Source organism: Neolamprologus multifasciatus, chromosome 12 (genome assembly GCF_963576455.1).
Source record: "Neolamprologus multifasciatus chromosome 12, fNeoMul1.2, whole genome shotgun sequence".
In the NCBI taxonomy this organism is placed as follows: domain Eukaryota; kingdom Metazoa; phylum Chordata; class Actinopteri; order Cichliformes; family Cichlidae; genus Neolamprologus; species Neolamprologus multifasciatus.
Genome location: NC_140450.1, coordinates 25,219,928 through 25,240,344, shown reverse-complemented (window position 1 = coordinate 25,240,344; position 20,417 = coordinate 25,219,928). Strand labels below are relative to the sequence as shown.

The window sequence follows — 20,417 nt, the reverse complement described above, 5'->3', positions numbered from 1 at the left end:
AATTTCTTGGATTGGACCTGGAGTCTGAAAGCAGTTTCACCAGCAACATATTCTGTAAGATGACTAAAAAGATTATCTGCATTTTGTAACATTTCTAATGGAACATATAAAAGCTCTTTTAAAGCAATTTGATAACTGCTACAATACTCTATACTATGGGACATTAAATGAGCATTTGCTGCAGTTAGTAGTGAAAGGAAACCAAGGTGGTGTCAATGTGAAGTTTCCTGTTGTTTTTGTTTCAAACTGGTGTGTTTGCTTGGCCTTTTATCATGGAAATCAATCGTCAGACCCGAGACTTGTATTAGAGTTACAGTGCATAGTAAAGATTAAATGAGGTTTAACAACAATTTAACGGAAGTGATTGTGATGTAAAGTAATCATCTGATATGTCCAGACCTGTTCTGCACATAATCAGAGTCACCATCTCACCACAAAGTCACTGCAAAAATTATAGGAGATAAAATGCTTGTGAAAACATGCACTAAAGAAAAAGTAAAGCAAGCAATGTTTGTGCGATCTGTTCACACCACTACTAGGACTTTATTTTAGGTTTGACATGATCATTATTATTATTAAGAATAGTAATAGTAATAATAATAATAAAGTAAATGTTAGACTCTTTAGTTTTTAAAAATGACATGAAAAACACCTTTATTTTGACCAGAAGTAATGGTGGTGTTCCCACATGGACAAATTCTGAATGTTTTATTGATTTGATGTCTTTTCCCTGATATTTTTTATTGAATTTACTAGTAGTAAGTGTTTTGGCCTGTCATCTGCAAGGGAATGCAGGCTTCTTGTCCTCCAGGCAGAGGGAAGGGCTGCGCCTGAAGAGGTGAGAGACAGGAGGAGGAGGGGGAGAGCTGAAAGATGTTTTACTGGGGGGAGGGAGGGGGTCGTCCTGGGAGGGAACCGGGGGTGTGGAGGGGCGAGTTTAAAAAGGCAGACAGAGCCAAGAGTCACTCACTCTCACAGGATCTGCTCAGAAACCCCAGCTCCTATGATTCACTGAATTTCAATTCACCGTTTGGAACTTTACAGGACTCCTAACTTTTTTTTTACCCTTTAAATTAAGGATTTTTTTTCTTAACAACAATCCCTGCAGCATGGAGCCCCCCACTCCGGAATATGGTGACAGCTATGAGTACTATGATGACAATGAGACTGCGTGTGACTTCTCAGAGTGGGAGCCTTCTTACTCCCTCATCCCGGTCCTCTACATGCTGATCTTCATCCTGGGTCTGTCAGGTAACGGCGTGGTCATCTTCACTGTCTGGAGGTCCAAATCTAAACGTCGGGCTGCAGATGTCTATATAGGAAACCTGGCACTTGCTGACCTCACCTTTGTTATAACTCTACCTCTCTGGGCTGTGTACACAGCCCTGGGCTACCACTGGCCCTTTGGCGTGGCTCTGTGCAAGATCAGCAGCTATGTTGTTCTGGTAAACATGTACGCCAGTGTTTTCTGCCTCACCTGCCTGAGCTTTGACCGCTACCTGGCCATCGTGCACTCTCTGTCCAGCAGCAGGCTCCGTTCGCGGGGCACCATGCTGGCATCGCTGGGTGCTATTTGGTTCCTGTCTGGCCTCCTGGCTGTGCCCACGCTGCTGTTCCGCACCACTGTGAATGACCTAAACAGCAACCGGACCACATGTGCCATGGACTTCAGCCTGGTGACCATGAACCAGAGGCATGAGTACCTGTGGATTGCAGGACTCAGCCTGTCCTCCTCTGCCTTGGGTTTCCTCCTACCTTTCTTGGCCATGACCATCTTCTACTGCTTCATCGGCTGCACTGTCACACGCCACTTCAACAACCTGCGCAAGGAGGACCAGAAGAAGAAACGACTGTTGAAAATCATCACCACACTGGTGGTGGTGTTTGCCATCTGCTGGACTCCCTTCCACGTGCTGAAGAGCATGGACGCCCTCTCCTACCTGAACCTTGCTCCGAGCTCCTGCGGCTTCCTGCGTTTCCTGCTGCTGGCTCACCCCTACGCAACTTGCTTGGCCTATGTCAATAGCTGCCTCAACCCGTTCCTGTATGCCTTCTTCGACCTGCGTTTTCGCTCCCAGTGTCTGTGCCTGCTCAACCTGAAGAAAGCTATGCACGGCCAGATGAGCTCCATGTCGTCCACTCTCAGCGCCCAGACTCAGAAGTCAGAGGTTCAGTCTCTGGCCACCAAGGTGTAGAGAGCAAAGTGAAACAGGGCTGCTGCAGGACAGCTCCAACTGCTGGAACACTTGTAAAAATACAGACTTTATGTGTCCATTGTTCAAAGCTGGTAAGATGAGATGATGAACTTTGAATTGTCACTGCCTACAGTCATGATATTCATTATGTGTTCCTCCCAATGTACAGTGAGAGAGGCCAATGCTCTGTATGCTGTGTGAACTTGGGAAGCTGGAGCCAGCTGGCTGAGCTCCTTTAGCTGCATTGTTCCTCAAATTCTCAGAGAAAAAAAAAGTCTTTATTTTTTCTGTTTAAATTTGTATTTGCAGAGGTTTTTTCATTTGTATCATGAAAAAAGACAGAAATATGAATTGCTCTTTACACTGGATGAAACCTAAAGCTACACCCTATTTTCATACCATCTTCGTTCGGATATATTGCTGATTTATTGTAGAAGCACTTGTTGTACATGAGCAGGGAAATCAAACAAAGCAGTGTCGCTTGATGTTTTAGAAGGTAGAAGTCTGGGCTACGGAAGGGAGGGAGGGAGGTGTAAAAGGAGCAAAGGTGTTGCAGCTTAATTACATAGTTTGTGGGGAGGAGATGGGGCAGACAGGCAGATGGCAGTTGACAAATGTTGCTGAGGGACAGGAGCGGGTGGGGCGCTATGGAGGGGTTTTGCAGTGCAGTCACGCACTAAAGGGACAAAGGAGCCTTATAAATGGTCCAAATTGATGTATATGTTTTATTTTTTGACATCGCTGTAACTAACTACTGTATTAAAGATGTGTGCTATGAACCAGATGTCTTAAATTCATTGTGTGTTTGTCTGTGTGTGTGTGTGTGTGTGTGTGTGTGTGTGTGTGTGTGTGTGTGCATGCAAATCAAAGGTAGATTTTCAAGTATCACTTTAAAGGAGAACAATCTTGACAGCAAATGTAAATATTTAACCTCCACTTTCACGTCAGTCCTGTTATTTCAGTGTTAAGTACCTCAAAGGGTTCAAGCTTTTGTTATGAATAACCTTGCATTCAGTTCACACCTTCAGACTAATAGGTCTCTAATCTCTATTGATTCACAGCCAGTATCCAGACAGTAACTGGATTATGCAAACTACCTGCCATCCCGAGTGTGTATTCTGCACTCAGCTGGGATTTCTGCAGGATTTCTTCATTTCAAACATTAGTATTTATTGACAGCGAGGAAGAAAGAACCAGCAACATATTCAGAGTGATGCGTGCTCAGTTAAAGTCAAAGTGGCTAAAATTTATGCATAACAAAATTTAGAACAGCCAAACCCTGTGTGCTGAATTACGTGGCCATTACCACTGAGTGACTCTTCTAAGGGATATTCTGATTTGACAGTAATGAGCTCTGTTGGGCATAATTACTGTTTAGAAATATCGGTGGTGGGATGGGTTAGGGGGGAAGTGGGACTCTAATCCTGGCAGAAATCGGGGCCGCCAAACAAGTCAGTATTTGTGCCTGCTGACAAGAGATTGCAGTCAGAGGGGTTCTTGGGGCACGGGATGGGGTGTGCAGATGCTGCAACACACTAAAGAAGAAACTGTGAGGTGATTGAAGTGAGAAACTTGGGAAATGGGTCATCTTGCACCACCGTTCTAAAGTAACCACATGTGTGAAGCGTCGAAAAACTGCAAAGCTGTATGATTCATCGTTTCTTTGTGAGTGAGAGATCACATGTTACTTATTGTCCATCCTGGCGAAACGGAGCCTATTTGCAAGTAAATGGCAGAATGTTCTTTGTGAGATCCTCGCAGACACTAGATTGCTCAAACATGCAATGATTCTTCAGCTTGATAGATTTATTAGAAAATATTTTATGTATCTAGTTTATGTATTTTGGATGCATACAGAATCTAACCTATAACATAAGCGTTCACTGCACCATTAACTCTATTGTGTAATAACAGAAGAATTCATTTTCTTGTTCATCTTTATATAAAACAGCTGATATACGAGTAGCAATTAGACCGTGGAAGCAGAGTCACTCACGCGTGCCGGACAATGCGAGACATGTTGTTATTATTGAGATCAGTTGGCCTGACAGCCTGTCTGATGCTTCACTTTGAGATAACTCACCCTGAATACCAGCTGACCAAAGCACACTGGGAACACCGCAAACACAAAAGCAACAGTTGCACATAAATGTTTTCTGTGTTCCTGTGTGGGCTGTGTGACCTGTTTGTGTGTTCAGGGATGTTTGGACGTGGGCGTCGCAGCGCGCCTAAAGTATTCTTAAAGGGAGTTCGAGCATGTTGGTCTGCTGCCCCTGTTATAATGTTGTTTTCCTGGTCAGGTGGCATGAAGTTTAATGGACAAGTATTGGTTGTCCCAAACAATAGCTGCTTTATTGTGTCAACCAATCGCACGCTCTGATAGATAAATACATGCTTTTCATTATTCAGCCAGTTTTATCATTTAAATATGGGTTGCTGATTCAATGAATCCCTGAATGATGGGTCTTATCTAGATCAAATGAGACCTCATAGCTTCAGAATGATAGTTAAGAAATCAACACAAACGCAGCTGCGCAGCTCCCAGCTCAGAAATAAAGCTGGAGATATGTTTTTGTGTTATCCACCTGAATGAATGCGTAATCACACCAGCCACACAATCAGTCTGCAGCTCGAAACACACTAAAGCGTCTCACACAGGTGCCAGTTTCTGAGTGCTGTCAACAGTGTGAGCTGCCACACCCAAATGGGACATCTGAACCAAAACACAACTGCTCCCCTTTCCTTAGATCTCCCTGCTGTTCCATCCCACCCAAGCAGCAACAAATGCACCCCACAATGTGTGTGTGAGTGCGTTCATATGCACATGTAAACAGAGACCTGACACATAGCACGGGCTGTCAACGCTAACCCTACTTTCTCTGTACTGTTCATCCACCTGTTGACTATAACGCACACAATCAGCTCCCCATTCTTCAAATCAGAGTCATCACTAGGGATGACTCTATACAGTAGAGCTATCCACACAGAGAACACAGCGCTGAGGGGGGGGGGGGGGGGGGGGTAATTAGGAAGCCGGTGAGAGGGGAAAAAAAATTTTATTCTGGAGGATCCGCATGACCTCTGAGAGTCCCTCGCCTTTTTGTTTTGTCTGTCATTCCTACAAATCTGGAGCACAATGGAGCTAGTGGAGCCCGAAAAATAGAGAGTGGGAGGGGGTGAGGTGTGGGCTGCGATTGCTCCTGTGTGTGTGTGTGTGTGTGTGTGTGTGTCCAAGAGGAGGAGGGTGAGTGTTTGCAACAGTCACATTTCTGGAATCAGCTGTTATTTTTCTACGAGTTTTTACTCCAAGCAGTGAGAATCTCAAATGAACTTCGAATTTTGAAGCTTTTCACACATTTTGTATTTATGTATATATATATTTAAATTTGATTTACTTTTCACTCTGGGCAATTTCTCATGCTTCCACTCCCTACCCAGAGTTTTTCATCCAATTTAATGACAGTTGTGAGGGCGCATGCTTTTATCTGTTGGATTTGATCAAATCAGTCACACACCTATAATAAAATCTACTAGAATGATACAACTTTAATAAATATTCATGTTTCAAAGACATTCAAAGAATAAATGAGCATAAAATCTTAACATTTTAGCACTGTTTTTTCTGTCATTCACAAATAATTCAAAAGAAGGTGTGCAGAAGGATGACTAACTAGACGTGACAGTCTTATTTCTATATGACTCCTTTCATTAAGAGTTCACTTGAAGGAAGTTACAACAAGGAGAACAGCATAATTCAGCTGGACCCAGCAGCAGTTAGTTCATAAAACCGACTGGAAACAGGCAGAAGCATTGAAAAATACTCCGTAATCAGTGTTTTTTTTTTTCTCCCAGCCTCAGAGCTTTAAATAAAAGATGAGATGTTTACGAGTGTAACCGCAGTTAATTCCAGTTGTCCAAACTTTGCAGATGTTTCTTGAATACATTTTGTTGACTTGTGTTTTCAGGCTCGTTTGTTTTGTGCCTTTGCTTAAATAATCTCGAAAACAATCAGAAACATGACGGTAAGTGGAGGAACTTTGTTTTTATCCCCGGTGAGGGTTTGACAGCTTTGTGATGAGAAACTGTCCTCAGGATTAAGGCTTATTTTGTGACATGTCTGAGTCGAGTATGAGACCAGCACCAGTCTAGACAGCAGGCCCTCTGATCCACCAAAACAAGTTAGTCCAACCTGACACTGAAACATGGGAAGCTCCAGCCCCCCCACGCCCCCACGACTCCACCCATTACCACCTTCTAATACTAGGTTTCAGTGCTGGGGCACATACCTTTGTTTATGCCTTTTCTCATTTATTTAACACTTCCACTCCAACAGTGTGACATCCTGTCAAATAAAAACCTGCTTCCTATATCATAGAAACTGTTAGCTCAAAGACAAAATTACAAAGCTACCACTCTAAACATGCTGTCACTTTAATGCTGACCATTAAAGTGATGGTAATGAAAATAATTACTAGGCTTAGCATTTATGTAAACACAGGATAATAGATGTTAGACTAAAGCTTAGTGAAAGTGTTCACATGTCTCGCAGCATTTATCCTCAGATCTTTTGGAAGGTTTTTTTCTTTAAAGAAAACATAGCTCTAATTTTTTTCTGCATTCACAGCTGTATTTATCTCCATATCTCTTTCCTTCTTTTTGAAAGCGTGCTGATAGCAACGGCTGGTATTGCGCAGACCTCGAAAAAAGAGTCAGATTACTCCGAATCTTATCCAAATGCTCTCACGAATAATGAGGTATAACATGTCTAATCGTACCTCACACAAGGGGCCGCCTGAGAACAGCTCCAATACACACCAGCGACAACTGTAAATTGCTACCACGTCTGCCCAGGGATCGCTGTTGAAATCAGCTTCTCTCAGTAATCTGTCTAGTTTAACCTGAAAGTGGCCCCCTCGCTGTAATTGTCCAAATCCTGAGAACAACGGCCCAGAAAAATACAGCATTTACATGAGACTGGTGTTTTCAGTGTAATGTTGTTATCTTTTGGCACATTTCAAGAGGTGGTTAGGAAACCAGGGTTTACAAATGGATCTCCTCCAACGCCGCCTTCTTGACATTGTTATTCATGTTGGCTCAGGGACATGTTCACGCCACCCGATTGGATGTGAGTGAGTGAATGAGAGGTTTTTATTCAACTATGAAAATGTGTGATTTATCTTTCTTCCTATCATAGGAAATATTGCCTAACAGACCTTCTAAAACTGTTTCATCCACCGATGCATATTTCCTAGGGAAGACCAGACCTGCTGCACTGTGCATCATAATGAGCTGTGCCGCTGGTGGATATCGTTAGGCGCGAGATGCTGCTTCCGAGGACAGCGTGGTTTGGCCAGACCTGAATGCGCTGGGCCCTCGCCCCCTCCGGATATGGTCGCTCAGGACTCATCGTCCCTGAAACACAAAGGTCCTCTTCACATCTTTCTCTATCCCGTCCACTGTGAAAGGCCTGCTTTAAGGCGCACTGCTCCTGTGCCTGCTTCGCAGCTAAATACATCTCCTGTCACTGGCTGGTCCCAGTGCCAGTTCAGCTGCTGGAAGCACTCAGGTGCTCAGGTCTCCAGTAACCACTTGCACACGGCTTGCTAACAAAAAACAAAACAAAACATGAGTTGATTTTTCTACAAACCTGTCACAGAATTTCCTTTTATAATTTGACGGGTCCTATGTGAAAAAAATCCACTATCAAAATCTAATGAAATGTGTGTACACTCCAAATTTAGAGCACAATCACTACCAATTGTGCAAATGGAGGAACACTCTTAGCTAGAGGAACAGGAAGAAGCAGTTCAAAACTATTCAGCAAGTACTGAATAGGTAAATAGCCACAAAATTACAACACAATTTAAGACGTGTAAGGATTATGAAGTGATAGAGCTCATTTCTCATGTGCAAAATCATGTTGGCAGCAACCAACAGCATGAACAGGAAGTTTGCAGCATGGCCAGATGACCATGACATGACCAGAACTTTGCCATCTGCAGCGACCAGTTGGAGGGGATGGGAGGGAGTGCAGTCATAAACAACAAGAGTATTAGTTTACTCAGCTTTATTTAACTTCAGCTTCAAGTGACAATGAAGCTATTCTACGAAGGTGCCCCTGGACAAGAGTAGTGACAGAGTTAAGGAGCTGCAGTAGCAGTGTTTCCGGGTAATCCATTGATGTGCACAGGGATTGTATTTTGTTTTTGTTTTTTTGATTTTTCAGACTTACATGGTCCCATCACATGTGGTTTCAGGTGAAGCTAACACAAAGAGTGACATTGTCATTAGTGGGTGTTAGCTGCAAATATAAGCAGATTTTCTTCAATCTCCGATACTTCTTATTACTGCCTACTCGTACATCTTCCACTCAGCTTCCACTGGCCTTCCTAAATACCACTTATACCAGAACACAACAGACCTTTAGTTAGACCAGATTTGCCAAATGATGTCATTGTTTGCATTGATGTCTATTGAGGCAAGAGTGAACTGGTGTGGTTTGCTGTGCATGAAAGGAGTTCCTTCCACTCCTTCCAATCCTGGATCTAGTGGAACAGATCTTTTCGTCATGGAGATGTAGTCAGAATAATTTGGGTCAATGCTGCTGGCTCAATATGACATCCAAATCATTGCAGGGGATGGATGAACCACACAAGAAGTCATCAGACACGATGTTGATAAAAATCTCTGGCCAGACCAACACAGGTGACAAGGTGTCGACAAAGAAGATGAGAACTTGTTGGTTAACTCCAAGCAGTTTTTTGGTAAATTGTCCTTTCACTGCACATAATTTTACGTAGAATACTGTACAAAATTGGCATATCTGGATATTACGTTATAGTGCATTAATGGAGTACCCAGACTTTTCACATTAAACCTTTCCCGACTGTACTTACCTAAAAATCTCCATGCAATAACCAGTATCATTCAGCCAGACAGCTGCCTGGTGGATTCAAACCTAGGGTCTAACCACTACACCACTCTGACACCTTAAAAATATATTATCATAAGTACTTTTCTCATTTAGCCATTCAGTAAAAGCAGACAGTTTATGTTTATTCATCGTTGCTTCCACTTACACCAAAATATAAAACTGCTTAATTTCTTGTCTGCTAAGCTGTGTTCATCTGAGCTCAAATACATGAACTCCTGCCATCTGTTGGTCAAAGTGTAGAATCACCAAAACACAGGCCATGAACGTTATAGTTTTAACTGAAAGTTCTCAAGTACTAATTTAATGATGATTATAGGATAGGGCTTTTTTAAGCCTTTACTGAAACTGACCTACACATATAGGGTGTACAATTAAAGGCACGCATGAATGTTGTTCCTTGTGTCCTGGTCAAGGGATCTGCTCATAATTCAATAAACATTATGTGTGAAGTGAGTGATTGTTGATCTTCATTATTATATTTAAATTCACTTGTCAAGGCTATTAATTATAGTGGAAAATCCAGTTTTTGGACGTGTACTGACATTAAAACTGAGACTTCAAAGAAAGTTGTTTAATTTATTTTACACAGATGAAAAGTGAACAAGCAAAAGTGAACAAACACATGCAGTGTATGAATTTAAAGTGTTCAAACGGTTCATGACCAGCATTGGACAAGAAGCCACAAGTAGTAGTAGTATATTATCTTTACCTGCAGATATCAACAGTCCTGTCTGCTGTAAGTAATCTCACCACCAGAGGGCGGAACAGTTCTAAAGCAGACCCTGAAACCAAAGCTGGTGCATGAAAGTAAGCATTATTTCAAACAAGCAGCACTTTATAATATGGCCCGGATCTAAAATAAAAGTACACTGATAATTATTTGAAGAAGAGTCAGAGCAACATGATGTCCACAAAGATGCAAACATGTAAGGTACTTTTTAAAAACTGAACTACACCATTTTTGTGGGTAACTTGTCCTCTCATTGTATGTAATTTTCTCCTTACCACAGTACTTCACTGTAAATTAGGTGCAGTGATTTACTGAAATGTGGAAAATAAAAATACAGTATATGCAAAAAAGAGTCTGTACAATGTAAACGTTTTTACATATTTGACATGTAGCCCCACCATCTTGAATACAGTGGTCATTCCATCTATTCGAGTTTTTTGTATGTGACTAGAGAACGGCTTCATACGTAGTAAACCTTACAGGTTACTCTTAATATAAAGATCACAAAGCTACTTCAAGCCATATATATATATACACACACACACGCACACACACACACACACACATATATATATATATATATATATATGTATATAGATAGATAGATAGATAGATAGATAGATAGATAGATAGATAGATAGATAGATAGATAGATGTATGGCTTGAAGGAGCTATATCCTATCAAGCCTCATTTCCTGAAATGAAGTCAGGCCTCTTACACATTAAAACATGCATAAATATGCTCATTTATTCCAGATATTGTCACAATTACATCTGGTCACCAGATAAATTGTGCAGCCCTCCCATCTCCAGACAGCTGACAATGACAACAACAACAGCAGCTGGTTGTAAGCTAGCATAATGGCAGCTAATATTTGGCTCGAATGTCCACGAAATTATCTCTGATAAAGGTGTCCAAATAAGAAAAATGTTAGCTCCACCTCAGACAGCTTAACTAACAGTAGCAAACAGCAGCGTTTACCAACAGAAAAGTCCAGGATGTCTTCAGCAACTCACCTCAGTTTCACAACTCGTATCAGACTCCCTTCACAACATTTTACAGCCTCCTCCAGTGTAGAGGTAGATAAATACTGACAGCTGAGGTAAACACCAGCCTGAGAGCGTACACTCGCTACACATGAACATGTTTGTCCTACAGCAGCCACCGTAGCTAAGATTATCCACATGTCTCCCAAAACGTCGGCTGCATCCTGCGGAGGCCGCATTTGAAGGCCGATTACGTCACAGCCAGGCGACGAAGGCTGTCCCAATTCGTCGACTCTTTCAAATGCGGCCGACAAATGCGTCCTTCATTTCCCCGAATTTGATGGATGGGTCGGGTGTGCCCAGCCAAATTTCAGCTGCCAACAATGGCGGCCGCTACTGAGTTTTAAAATTAGTCTTATTAATCTTTCTGGGTCACAAAATAAACTTTTAACATATTTTCAAGCGAGAAAGTAGCTGTGTAAATTTCAAATATCCGCTTGGTTTATCAAGACATCGCATATTTGCAAAAGTGCGCCAACCTTTTCGGAGACATATGTTACCCACCGCGACGAGATCATTTTCAGACCCCCGCTCTTTCACTACTCAGGTTAAACATGATATATAAGTCACTCGGATAACTTAAAAATGTAATTTTTTACCCCTTTTCTGTGTTTTATTTGTTCCGGAGTAAATCGGTTTGGCTGAGATCAAAGTTATTAGATTAAATAAAACTTTATTAATCCATCGGGTGGGTTCCTCCCGGATTTTCACACAGCTGAATAAACGTCAAACAGAAAACTGATTAAACAGAAGTGTGAGACAGTTGAGAATTTACGCCAGTGTCCTGTTATATTTTAGATAGCAAGGAGCAGACGGCCGAGTTTATTAAACTCCACCGACACAGCGGTGACGCAAATCTGAAGGCTAGTCCGTCCCATTTCACAGCCTCGCACTTCCGGCCTTCTCTGTCTTCGAAGGTCTCGGCCCACGTAGACTGCGAAGGCCGGGTCTTACCGAAGGATGCAGCCGACGTTTTAGAACACAGCTGACATCTACTGACATCTAGGCTACGTCCACACGTACACGGGTATTTTTGAAAATGGAGATTTTCCGTTTTCGTTTTAAAAAATAATCCCGTCCACACGTAAAGGCAGAAATGAAGGAAAACGCCGCTAGGAACATGCCAAAGCAACAGGTGGCGATATATTCCTAACCGTGTAGAAATGTTGGTCAATCAGAAGTCTAGAAGCCTCGGTGGGAAATAGTAAACAAAGATGGGGCATAGAAGCAGAACTGTGTGTGTATATGTAAGCATTTAAACACTGCACAGAGTACAGTTAACAGTAACGGTATTGTAGAAATAATACCTTTGATGCTGCGTTTTCTCCGTTTTTCTCGTCCACACGTAAATGCAAAAACGCAGTTTTCAAAAATATCCACCTTGGATCCACCAGTTTTTAAAAATCTCCGTTTTCAGTGAACGCCGTTTACATGTGGACGAAAGGTGCAAACACATAGAAAAATCTGCGTTTTCAAAAATACCAGGGTACATGTAGACGTAGCCCTAGTGTGGATATTTTACGTACTGTACCTTTAAGTGATAGTATGAATGTCTTTTTGGACGCTCTGTAATAAGGCAGCTTACTTTCCCCAAGTTTTTGTTTTGTTTGTTGTACTTTTTGAATGAGGCTTTTATTTAAGCCCTCAAAAGTAACCCGTGTTTATAATGTAAAGTGAGGGAAAACTGTTTTTTGACTAAAATACATTGAAGTTATTCAGTTCTTCAAATTTCTGACCAATATTTTTAGGTGATTTAAATCCACAATTTCACAAAAGTTACTTTGAAACTTTATTTTAAATCTGGGGACATTACACCCTTAATTACAGGCCGTATTATGGAGTGCTATCTTTATATATTTTATAGCCCAACTCTGTGTTAAAATATTTTGAGGAATGCAGACATCATGGTTTGGATCCTTGCATAGTTTCTCCTCTAAAGAAGTTCAGAAATATTTTACATTCCCAAAAAGGTTTTTGTTGAAACTGCTACAGCTGTGTAACTGTAGGATAAATGATGACGCAAAAGTGTTGGAGCTGATTCTGATCTAAGCAGGATATCTCCTTTGAAGCTTTCAGAAGATGCTTTATTATTTTAACAGTCATGGTTACAGATTTCACTCAGATTTCATTATACAGTGCTGCAGTGGTATAACAGGTTAAAGGTAACAGACAGTCGCAGTAACATTTGTGCTGCATGAATGAATACGATTTTGATGAGTCATTTTCCCGGTTTAGCCTTTGCCTGGATGGACCTTTTACGCTGATGCATTTGGGGCCGAGCTGGGGGTAGAGGTTTGTGGCTCTGGCAGGCTCTGTTTCCTAATAAAGAAAGAACTGGGTCTTTAGGAGGAAATCGAGAGCACTCACACTTAAAGGAGCTCAGTGTCTCTGATTTGGCACGTGGGCCAATCACGACAGGAGGACAGGTTTTAGGGATGATGGTGGTCATGGTCCGAGTCAGGACCCTTCCTCTTCTGGACCCCATAGAAGGAGCTGGTGAAGGTTTCTGCTTCTTGTCTGGACTTTTGCTCTCCTGTTCTTTGGACTGCGCCTGTTGCTGACTGTTGGCCTGCCAGCTTTGCATCTTAGACTCCAAGTCTTTCAGAGCCTGGTCAGTGTAGGCCTGCAGTTCAGTGCGCACCCCTGAAATCTGAACGTGAAACTCATCCTTTAAGGCCTTTGTTCTGGCCTCGAGCTTTTCCTCAAACGTTGCACACATCTCCTCCTCCTCCATCAGACACATCTCATTTTTGCGCTCATGTTTCAACACTTGTTTTCCCTCTTCACCACTCACCTCCTCACCATCAACTTTGACGCTCACCTGTGTGAGCTCCATTTCTTTGACTTTTTGCACTAGCTCCAGTATGCTGCTCTTTGGGAGTCGCACACCCACTTGTGATCTGATCTGGTTACGTACCTGTTGGAAAACAGACTGCATCTTTCCTTGCGACTCCTTTTCTGCAGGTGCATTGTCCTCCAAACACTTATCATCCGGATTGAGAGCACAGGCACACTCCTCTGCTGCAGCAGCATTGTTCTGTGGTTGCTCCTGTTGTTCACTGTTCACCAGTATTTCTGGATTTTTCTCAGAGAAAGAATCACTCATTCTTATTTTCAGGCTTGTCCGCCTCCTTTGAACTGAGCTGCTATAATAATTCGAGGAGCGCAACTCGGTTGAACAGCACATACTCTACCCCTCCCATGTCACACTATTAAATCATGCAATAGTAGTAGTTGTGTAATGCAGCTACAATTATTTGATCATGCGTGTTATGTTCCTTGGTCTGCATGTGTGTCGCTGCAGCCCTTGACAACATTAAGCCTCTTGGTAACAGCATGAAAAACAACGATCTTCGGGGACAGCTGGAACACTGAGGGCTGGCTTTGAGTTTCTCATTAGTGATTAGTGAGCCGTTACTGGAAAGTAGAGCTTCAACAGACGACTAACAAATCTGCTGTTTGACAGAGAATTAGACTAGATATGTTCCTCTGTGAAATACACGAGGATGACATGCATTTAATTATAGTGCTTGTGTGCACGTCTCTGTACTATACACACTCTGAATGTAGCTTTTTTGAATTGACAGGTTGCTCTTTGCTTCTTTGGGCCATTTAGTTGATGTTTAGGGCAGAGAAACCTCAGCTGTGCTGTTTGTGCTCGGGGTCACAGGCTCATCAGCTCATCCTGATGCAGTGCAGGATTTAGGGATAACTGACAGGATCTATCATACATGCACCGCATTTGTAGTTCTTTCAGCAGGATCCTTTAGATTTGATGCAGGATACTTGAATGCGATTGGTTCTGCCTTTAAGAGCTGTTTTGTCTGCTCTTCACACTGAGGCCCGTCGTTTTGTATCATATGGAGTCTTTAATCTCATCAAACATCCTCTATTTTTTTCATTATCTTTTCTTTTGCGATGAACATTGTCGTATAATAAACTTGCACAGTCTGACTCATTCCTATGCAGGTCCCATTTGCTCTGAGATCATTTGCACCTTCTGTGAAAACATTACATGCACCACGACTGAGTTCGGGTCAATTTGATTTTTAATGATAATGAAATAGTTTTAAAATCAGTAGAAAACTGCACGTGAAGGAGGATGATTGATGGAATGGGGGGTTGAGGGTATTTTCAAGCCATGAGGGTTCACTCCGCATAAACCCTTTGAGCCAATGAGAGTTCGGGATGCGTGAGCCTCCTCTTGCCGCTAAACACTAACATATGTTCCTAGGTCCTTCTTGTCCTAAAAAAATGCAGTTGTAATTCAAAACCTGTGTGGACAATTTGTTTTTGTGTTTCCTTTTTTGAAGAATAATGTTTGGATGCAAAAACGCATTCTCACACAGAGCAACTCACAACACAAGCAAAATTACATTTTCTGCACATCTCTGGATGGGTCTAGCTGTCGTCTCTCATACTGAGCAGCATCAGTCAGTGAATAAGGTGATAATGAGTTTTGTTTTTGTTTCTTTTAATGACATCTTTAAAGTTTTGAAGGGATTTTTCCCCCCAAGTAATCATTGCATAACAGCAAAAGTGCACAAAGCATCAGCACGCTCTCCTCCTCCAATCTCTCCACCCCATTGGTGGGAGTGGGTTTAAACACTTCCTGCCCGGCTTTTAAATTCAGGCGTTCGCCACAGATTTCATTCGGACTGTCAGGTCTCATCACCTCCAGCAAAGATGGTGAGTTGCTCTTCGCTGATGAATCCTCTCAAATGGCTTCTTTCTCCTATCTCAGGTCGCTCTGAGAATTTGTGTTTGCATGGAGATAATATTGGTTATGCCAAAAAAACAGTTCTTTTTCTGTAAGTAGTAAGTTTTGGTGTGTTACTTTTAATTGCAGACAACATACACAGACAAAGGCGAGAAGGTAAATAACTGATTTGTGTGTGTTGCACTGCAGAGATTATTTAATCATTGACTGCAAGCTGGTTTTGGTATTATTAGATTTTTTTTTTTTTTTTAAACTTGCATATGTGACTGATTTTTGTTATTTCTTTTTGTCTTCAGCATGAGCAGGGCAGATTCCTCTGCTTTGATCACTTAACATTCTGGGTTGGAAATGCAAAGCAGGTAAGTTAGTTCTAGTTTTCTACTTTTCTTTTAGCTGTTTTATTGGTCATCCAAAGGGGTGGAGGGAACAGAGCACACAGAACACCAGACCACATACTCATTTTCCCACCTCCCAGAACCCCTGCTGCACAAACACCATCAAAATTCGTCACCAGGAGATGGCGCTAAAGCCAGTCTGCTGCAAACATGCCCAGTTTCAGCAGACTGTGAATCGGTTCCCTCATTTGCTCATGTTTTTGTTTGTCTCCAACAGGCTGCATCGTATTACTGCAACAAGCTTGGATTTGAGCCTGTGGCTTACCAAGGTTTGGAGACGGGCAGTCGTGAAGTGGTGTCACATGTAGTCAAACAAGGCAAGGTAAAGAGCACTCAGTGCCCGCAGCCCACAAGAGGGGAAATCAGTTTAAAGCACCTAAAAAAGTTTGCTTACAATGTGTAGATTTGTTGAGTGATGTTAATTGTAACAAAACACACCTAGACTCAAATGAAAGCTAAAGATGCACAGAGGCAGGAGTTTAATCACGTCGATGTGTTCACTCTGTATTTCACAGATCATTTACGTGTTTTCATCTGCCCTCAATCCTGGAAACAAAGGTACAGCACTGATAAGGAGCTGGGTTCCTGTAGTGGTCACAATTACGTTTGACTTTGTTTGGCATTCCCCTTTAACAGGTTCATTTGTAAGATTTCTACACTTCTGTTACATTTTTAGATATATATACTACTATACTATTTTGTGCATTCTTTCTTTTGCCAAACTTTTTGCAGTTCCATGTCTAAAAAATATATTTTGACTAGTCTGTGGTAAGAATATCGGTGCCATGACTGACCCCTATGATCAATTTGAATATGCAAGGAAAGAAGAAATTGTTGAAAACTTATTATCTTGATATGCTTTGGTGAAAGTCCCACTCAAAACAATCCCTTTTAGTACACATTCATTATAAATCACAAAAATGTAAAAGAGTTTTAAGAAACCTGTGAATCATATGTTCATTTAAGCTGAAGAAAATGTCTGTTCTTGTCATGTTTTCAGAGCTGGGGGATCATTTGGTTAAGCATGGGGACGGAGTGAAGGACATTGCATTTACAGTGGAGGACTGTGACTTTCTCATGCAGGTAATGGTTCAGGTTTTATTTTACAGATGCATCATGTTAGTAACTGAAAAAGCTCTTGCTTCCATAATTAACATTATTTCCCAAACAGAAAGCCCGGGCGCGAGGGGCAGTCATTATAAAGGAACCCTACACTCTGGAGGACAAATATGGTAAAGTCAGGCTGGCTGTGCTGCAAACTGTAAGTGTTGTATATTTATAGTGAATATTTTAGATACCATGATTCAGGGATTTATTAAAAAAGTCAGAAACGTCAGAAAATCCAGGATTTTGGATTTGCTTTTGTTTCCTTCAGTATGGTGACACCACTCACACATTTGTGGAGAGGACAGGATACAGTGGATTGTTTCTGCCTGGATTCCATCCTCCTCTGTTCAAGGACCCCTTACTTGACAAACTGTGAGTAAACAGAAATTATTCCGGATGTGATGTTTTTGTAAACTGATGTGTATTTCTGTCTGAATCACAGCTGACTGAATTATTTGTTTGTTTTTCCCCCTCCGTGCAGCCCAAGTGGAAACCTGGACTTTATCGATCACGTTGTAGGAAACCAACCAGATGATGAGATGGTTTCAGCAGTGGAATGGTGAGGACTTGCAGCTAGTTCTTGTAGAGAGTGTGAAATAGCAGTGTACCATATAAATACAACTAAAAGCCTCCGTGTTAGGACGAACAAAACTGCAGAAGATGTAGGGAGGCTTGAATATTTCCTAGAACGTTGTTTTTAGTTGGTTAGGTTTAGAAAAAGATTGTGCTTCAGGTTAAAATACGCCCTGTCAGTTATAACGTTAGCCACATCTAAGAGGGTTTGTCTAGCAAAAATCCTCGAAGGCCAACTTTTGCCATGTGTTCTGCAGAAACACAAGCCAGAGGGTGAATGAGGGGCGGAGCTAAAGGGTGTCTGATTCTTACATAACTCAGTTTTTTTTGGCATGACTTGGGATCAGCATGACTTTGCATTAAGTGGGCTTTCCACATCTGGATCTTGTTTTTTTTTGTTTTTTTTACTGCATTGTTGGAAGTAAGGCAGTTCTCTAAATGAGCAAGCTCATTGGTTTAACCTCTGAAGAGGCGTGTTACACTGGCTGGCAGTTTTCAGATGTGAAGAACCAATTTTTTTCTGGCTCATAAAAATGTCAGTCACTGATGTTTTTACAGGCCAAAAATGTAACCCCTCAAATTTAGTTAATGCGGTGTCTGTGGAGTATGAAGCCCATGGTATCACTATAAATGTAAATTGCATTAATATGTACATTGCTTTTGCAGCTCTGGTTCTTTTAATATAATATATGAGGCTATATTTCTCTCTCTCTCTCTCTCTCTCTCTCTCTCCATATATATACACACACACACACATATATATATATGTATATATGTATATATATGTATATACATATATATTTGTGTGTGTGTGTGTGTATTTTCTTTTGTTTGCCATGCAAAAAACGTGTTTCTTTACTGTGCATATGACACTATGAGAGCAACTTCAAGAGTATTTGCGCCACAGCGGCTCCTAATCTGTGTTTCTTCATTTAACAGGTATCAGAGAAACCTTCTCTTTCACCGCTTCTGGTCCGTGGACGACAAGCAGCTTCAGACAGAATTCAGCGCCCTGCGCTCAATCGTTGTGGCAAACTACGAGGAGACCGTGAAAATGCCCATCAATGAGCCTGCGATGGGGAAGAAAAAGTCTCAAATCCAGGCATGTTGCTTACAGTTTATCTACTTTAATTAAACATCTGGGTTACCAGATTAAAACCAGAGCTGAAGTATTCAAATGAACAAACATTAACCATGTGGTATGTGGACTAATAAGAACATTATTGACTTACAGGAATATGTGGAGTACTATGGAGGTCCAGGAGTGCAGCATATCGCCATGAACACTTCAGATATCATTACTACAGTATGGCAACTAAAACACCCTGCTTACCTCTGCAACAGGCTGAGTTATAACAGCAGCTTAACTGTAATGTTAATTACCTTGTTTGCAGATCCGTAACCTGAAGGAGCGCGGGATGGAGTTCATGTCTGTGCCTGAGACCTACTACGACCAGCTGAGAGAGAAGCTGAAACACTCAAAGGTCAAAATCTCAGAGGACCTTGATGTCCTGCAGGTCAGAGCTAAAACCCTAAATTAACAAAGCTGAAAGAGTGATGATTTGTGATCCTTATGTAGCCAAACACAGTGGCCTTTTTTAAATCGTAGAACATGTTGACTCAGTTCACTCTAATCATATTTTTTTAAAGACTAAAGGTGCATAAAACACATTTTGTCTTCATAATTAACACAAAAAAAAATCCCTTCAAATTGACAAAATATTGTTTTATGTCCTCACCGTTACCCAGGAACTAAAGATCTTGGTGGACTACGATGACAATGGCTACCTACTTCAAATCTTCACTAAGCCGGTCCAGGATCGCCCCACTGTGTTCTTGGAAGTCATTCAGAGACACAACCACCAGGTGAGGGCACCACTGGCTAAACAAGCAGTGGAAATGTACTCTACAGTATATTTAACATGTTATTAAACCAAAAAACAAACAAACATGTTCTCATCCACAGGGCTTTGGTGCAGGAAACTTCAAGTCTCTTTTTGAGGCTATTGAAGCAGACCAGCACGCTAGAGGCAATCTGACTGTTCTGACACCAAATGGAGATTTAAACAAGATGTGAACTGGGTGATGCATTAATTTAAGAGCTCAGAAAACATGCTATATCCATCAACTTAGTATAAAACGAATGCTCTAATAAACATCCTTATGCCTGAAAATGTCTCATATTCTGAGAAATACACAAAGCACGTATACTTATGGTTTTCTTTATTTTTTTATGTGTTGCATGTTTGTTTTTTGGTTTTGTTTTTTTACATTTAATTGTTCATTTTATGTCTTTATCATTTCTCCTGATGCTTGCAAAAATGACATGAGTACAACATCCACTTTAAATCACAATGCAGTGCTTCCAGTTTGTATAAAACATCAACAGGAAAACCATTTTTATTAACACAAGCTTGACTCAAGCAAAACGTCATCCGAGCTCTCATAAATGAAAACATTTAACTATACACTTTGTTAACTTTTAGACGGCGAGGTCAACAGAAGTTGGGAGATTTAGCATGAAGTCTAGGATGTGATTTTCCCCTCCTGTTTAAAAGAGACCACTCTTGGTTTTTGTTTGTTTTTCTCATAAACTGTGATAACTCTCTGTGAGTCCCAAGTGTTTGTTCCGGTCCTGATTTATATATTGTTTATGGCAGCTTAGTATTAAACCATTATTCACTGAGTACCACATGTCTGCAGTTCTTTCATGAGC

General features: G+C 41.4%; 2 protein-coding genes across 2 annotated transcripts; both read left to right on the top strand.

Moving 5' to 3' along the window:
• The first annotated feature begins 925 nt into the window (after positions 1-925).
• On the top strand, positions 926-2,974 carry aplnra (apelin receptor a). The gene has a single exon (XM_085180223.1). The coding sequence runs from the start codon at positions 1,110-1,112 to the stop codon at positions 2,193-2,195; it is 1,086 nt and encodes a 361-aa protein (XP_085036349.1). The 5' UTR covers positions 926-1,109; the 3' UTR covers positions 2,196-2,974.
• A 12,029-nt stretch (positions 2,975-15,003) lies between these two features.
• LOC146507101 (4-hydroxyphenylpyruvate dioxygenase-like) lies at positions 15,004-20,388 on the top strand. Its single transcript, XM_085180810.1, has 14 exons — positions 15,004-15,595; positions 15,756-15,782; positions 15,923-15,985; positions 16,239-16,343; positions 16,537-16,579; positions 17,022-17,104; positions 17,193-17,282; positions 17,397-17,500; positions 17,610-17,687; positions 18,641-18,803; positions 18,936-19,007; positions 19,096-19,218; positions 19,451-19,567; positions 19,668-20,388. Exons 1-14 carry the CDS (start codon positions 15,593-15,595, stop codon positions 19,776-19,778), a joined length of 1,182 nt encoding a protein of 393 aa, XP_085036936.1. The 5' UTR covers positions 15,004-15,592; the 3' UTR covers positions 19,779-20,388.
• Positions 20,389-20,417: the final 29 nt, after the last annotated feature.

Coding starts and splice junctions, on each gene's coding strand:
- aplnra (XM_085180223.1), top strand. CDS start 1,110: ATGGAGCCCCCCACTCCGGAATATGGTGACAGCTATGAGTACTATGAT.
- LOC146507101 (XM_085180810.1), top strand. Junction 15,783..15,922: donor ACACAGACAAAGGCGAGAAG/GTAAATAACTGA, acceptor TTTTGTCTTCAG/CATGAGCAGGGCAGATTCCT. Junction 16,580..17,021: donor CCTCAATCCTGGAAACAAAG/GTACAGCACTGA, acceptor TCATGTTTTCAG/AGCTGGGGGATCATTTGGTT.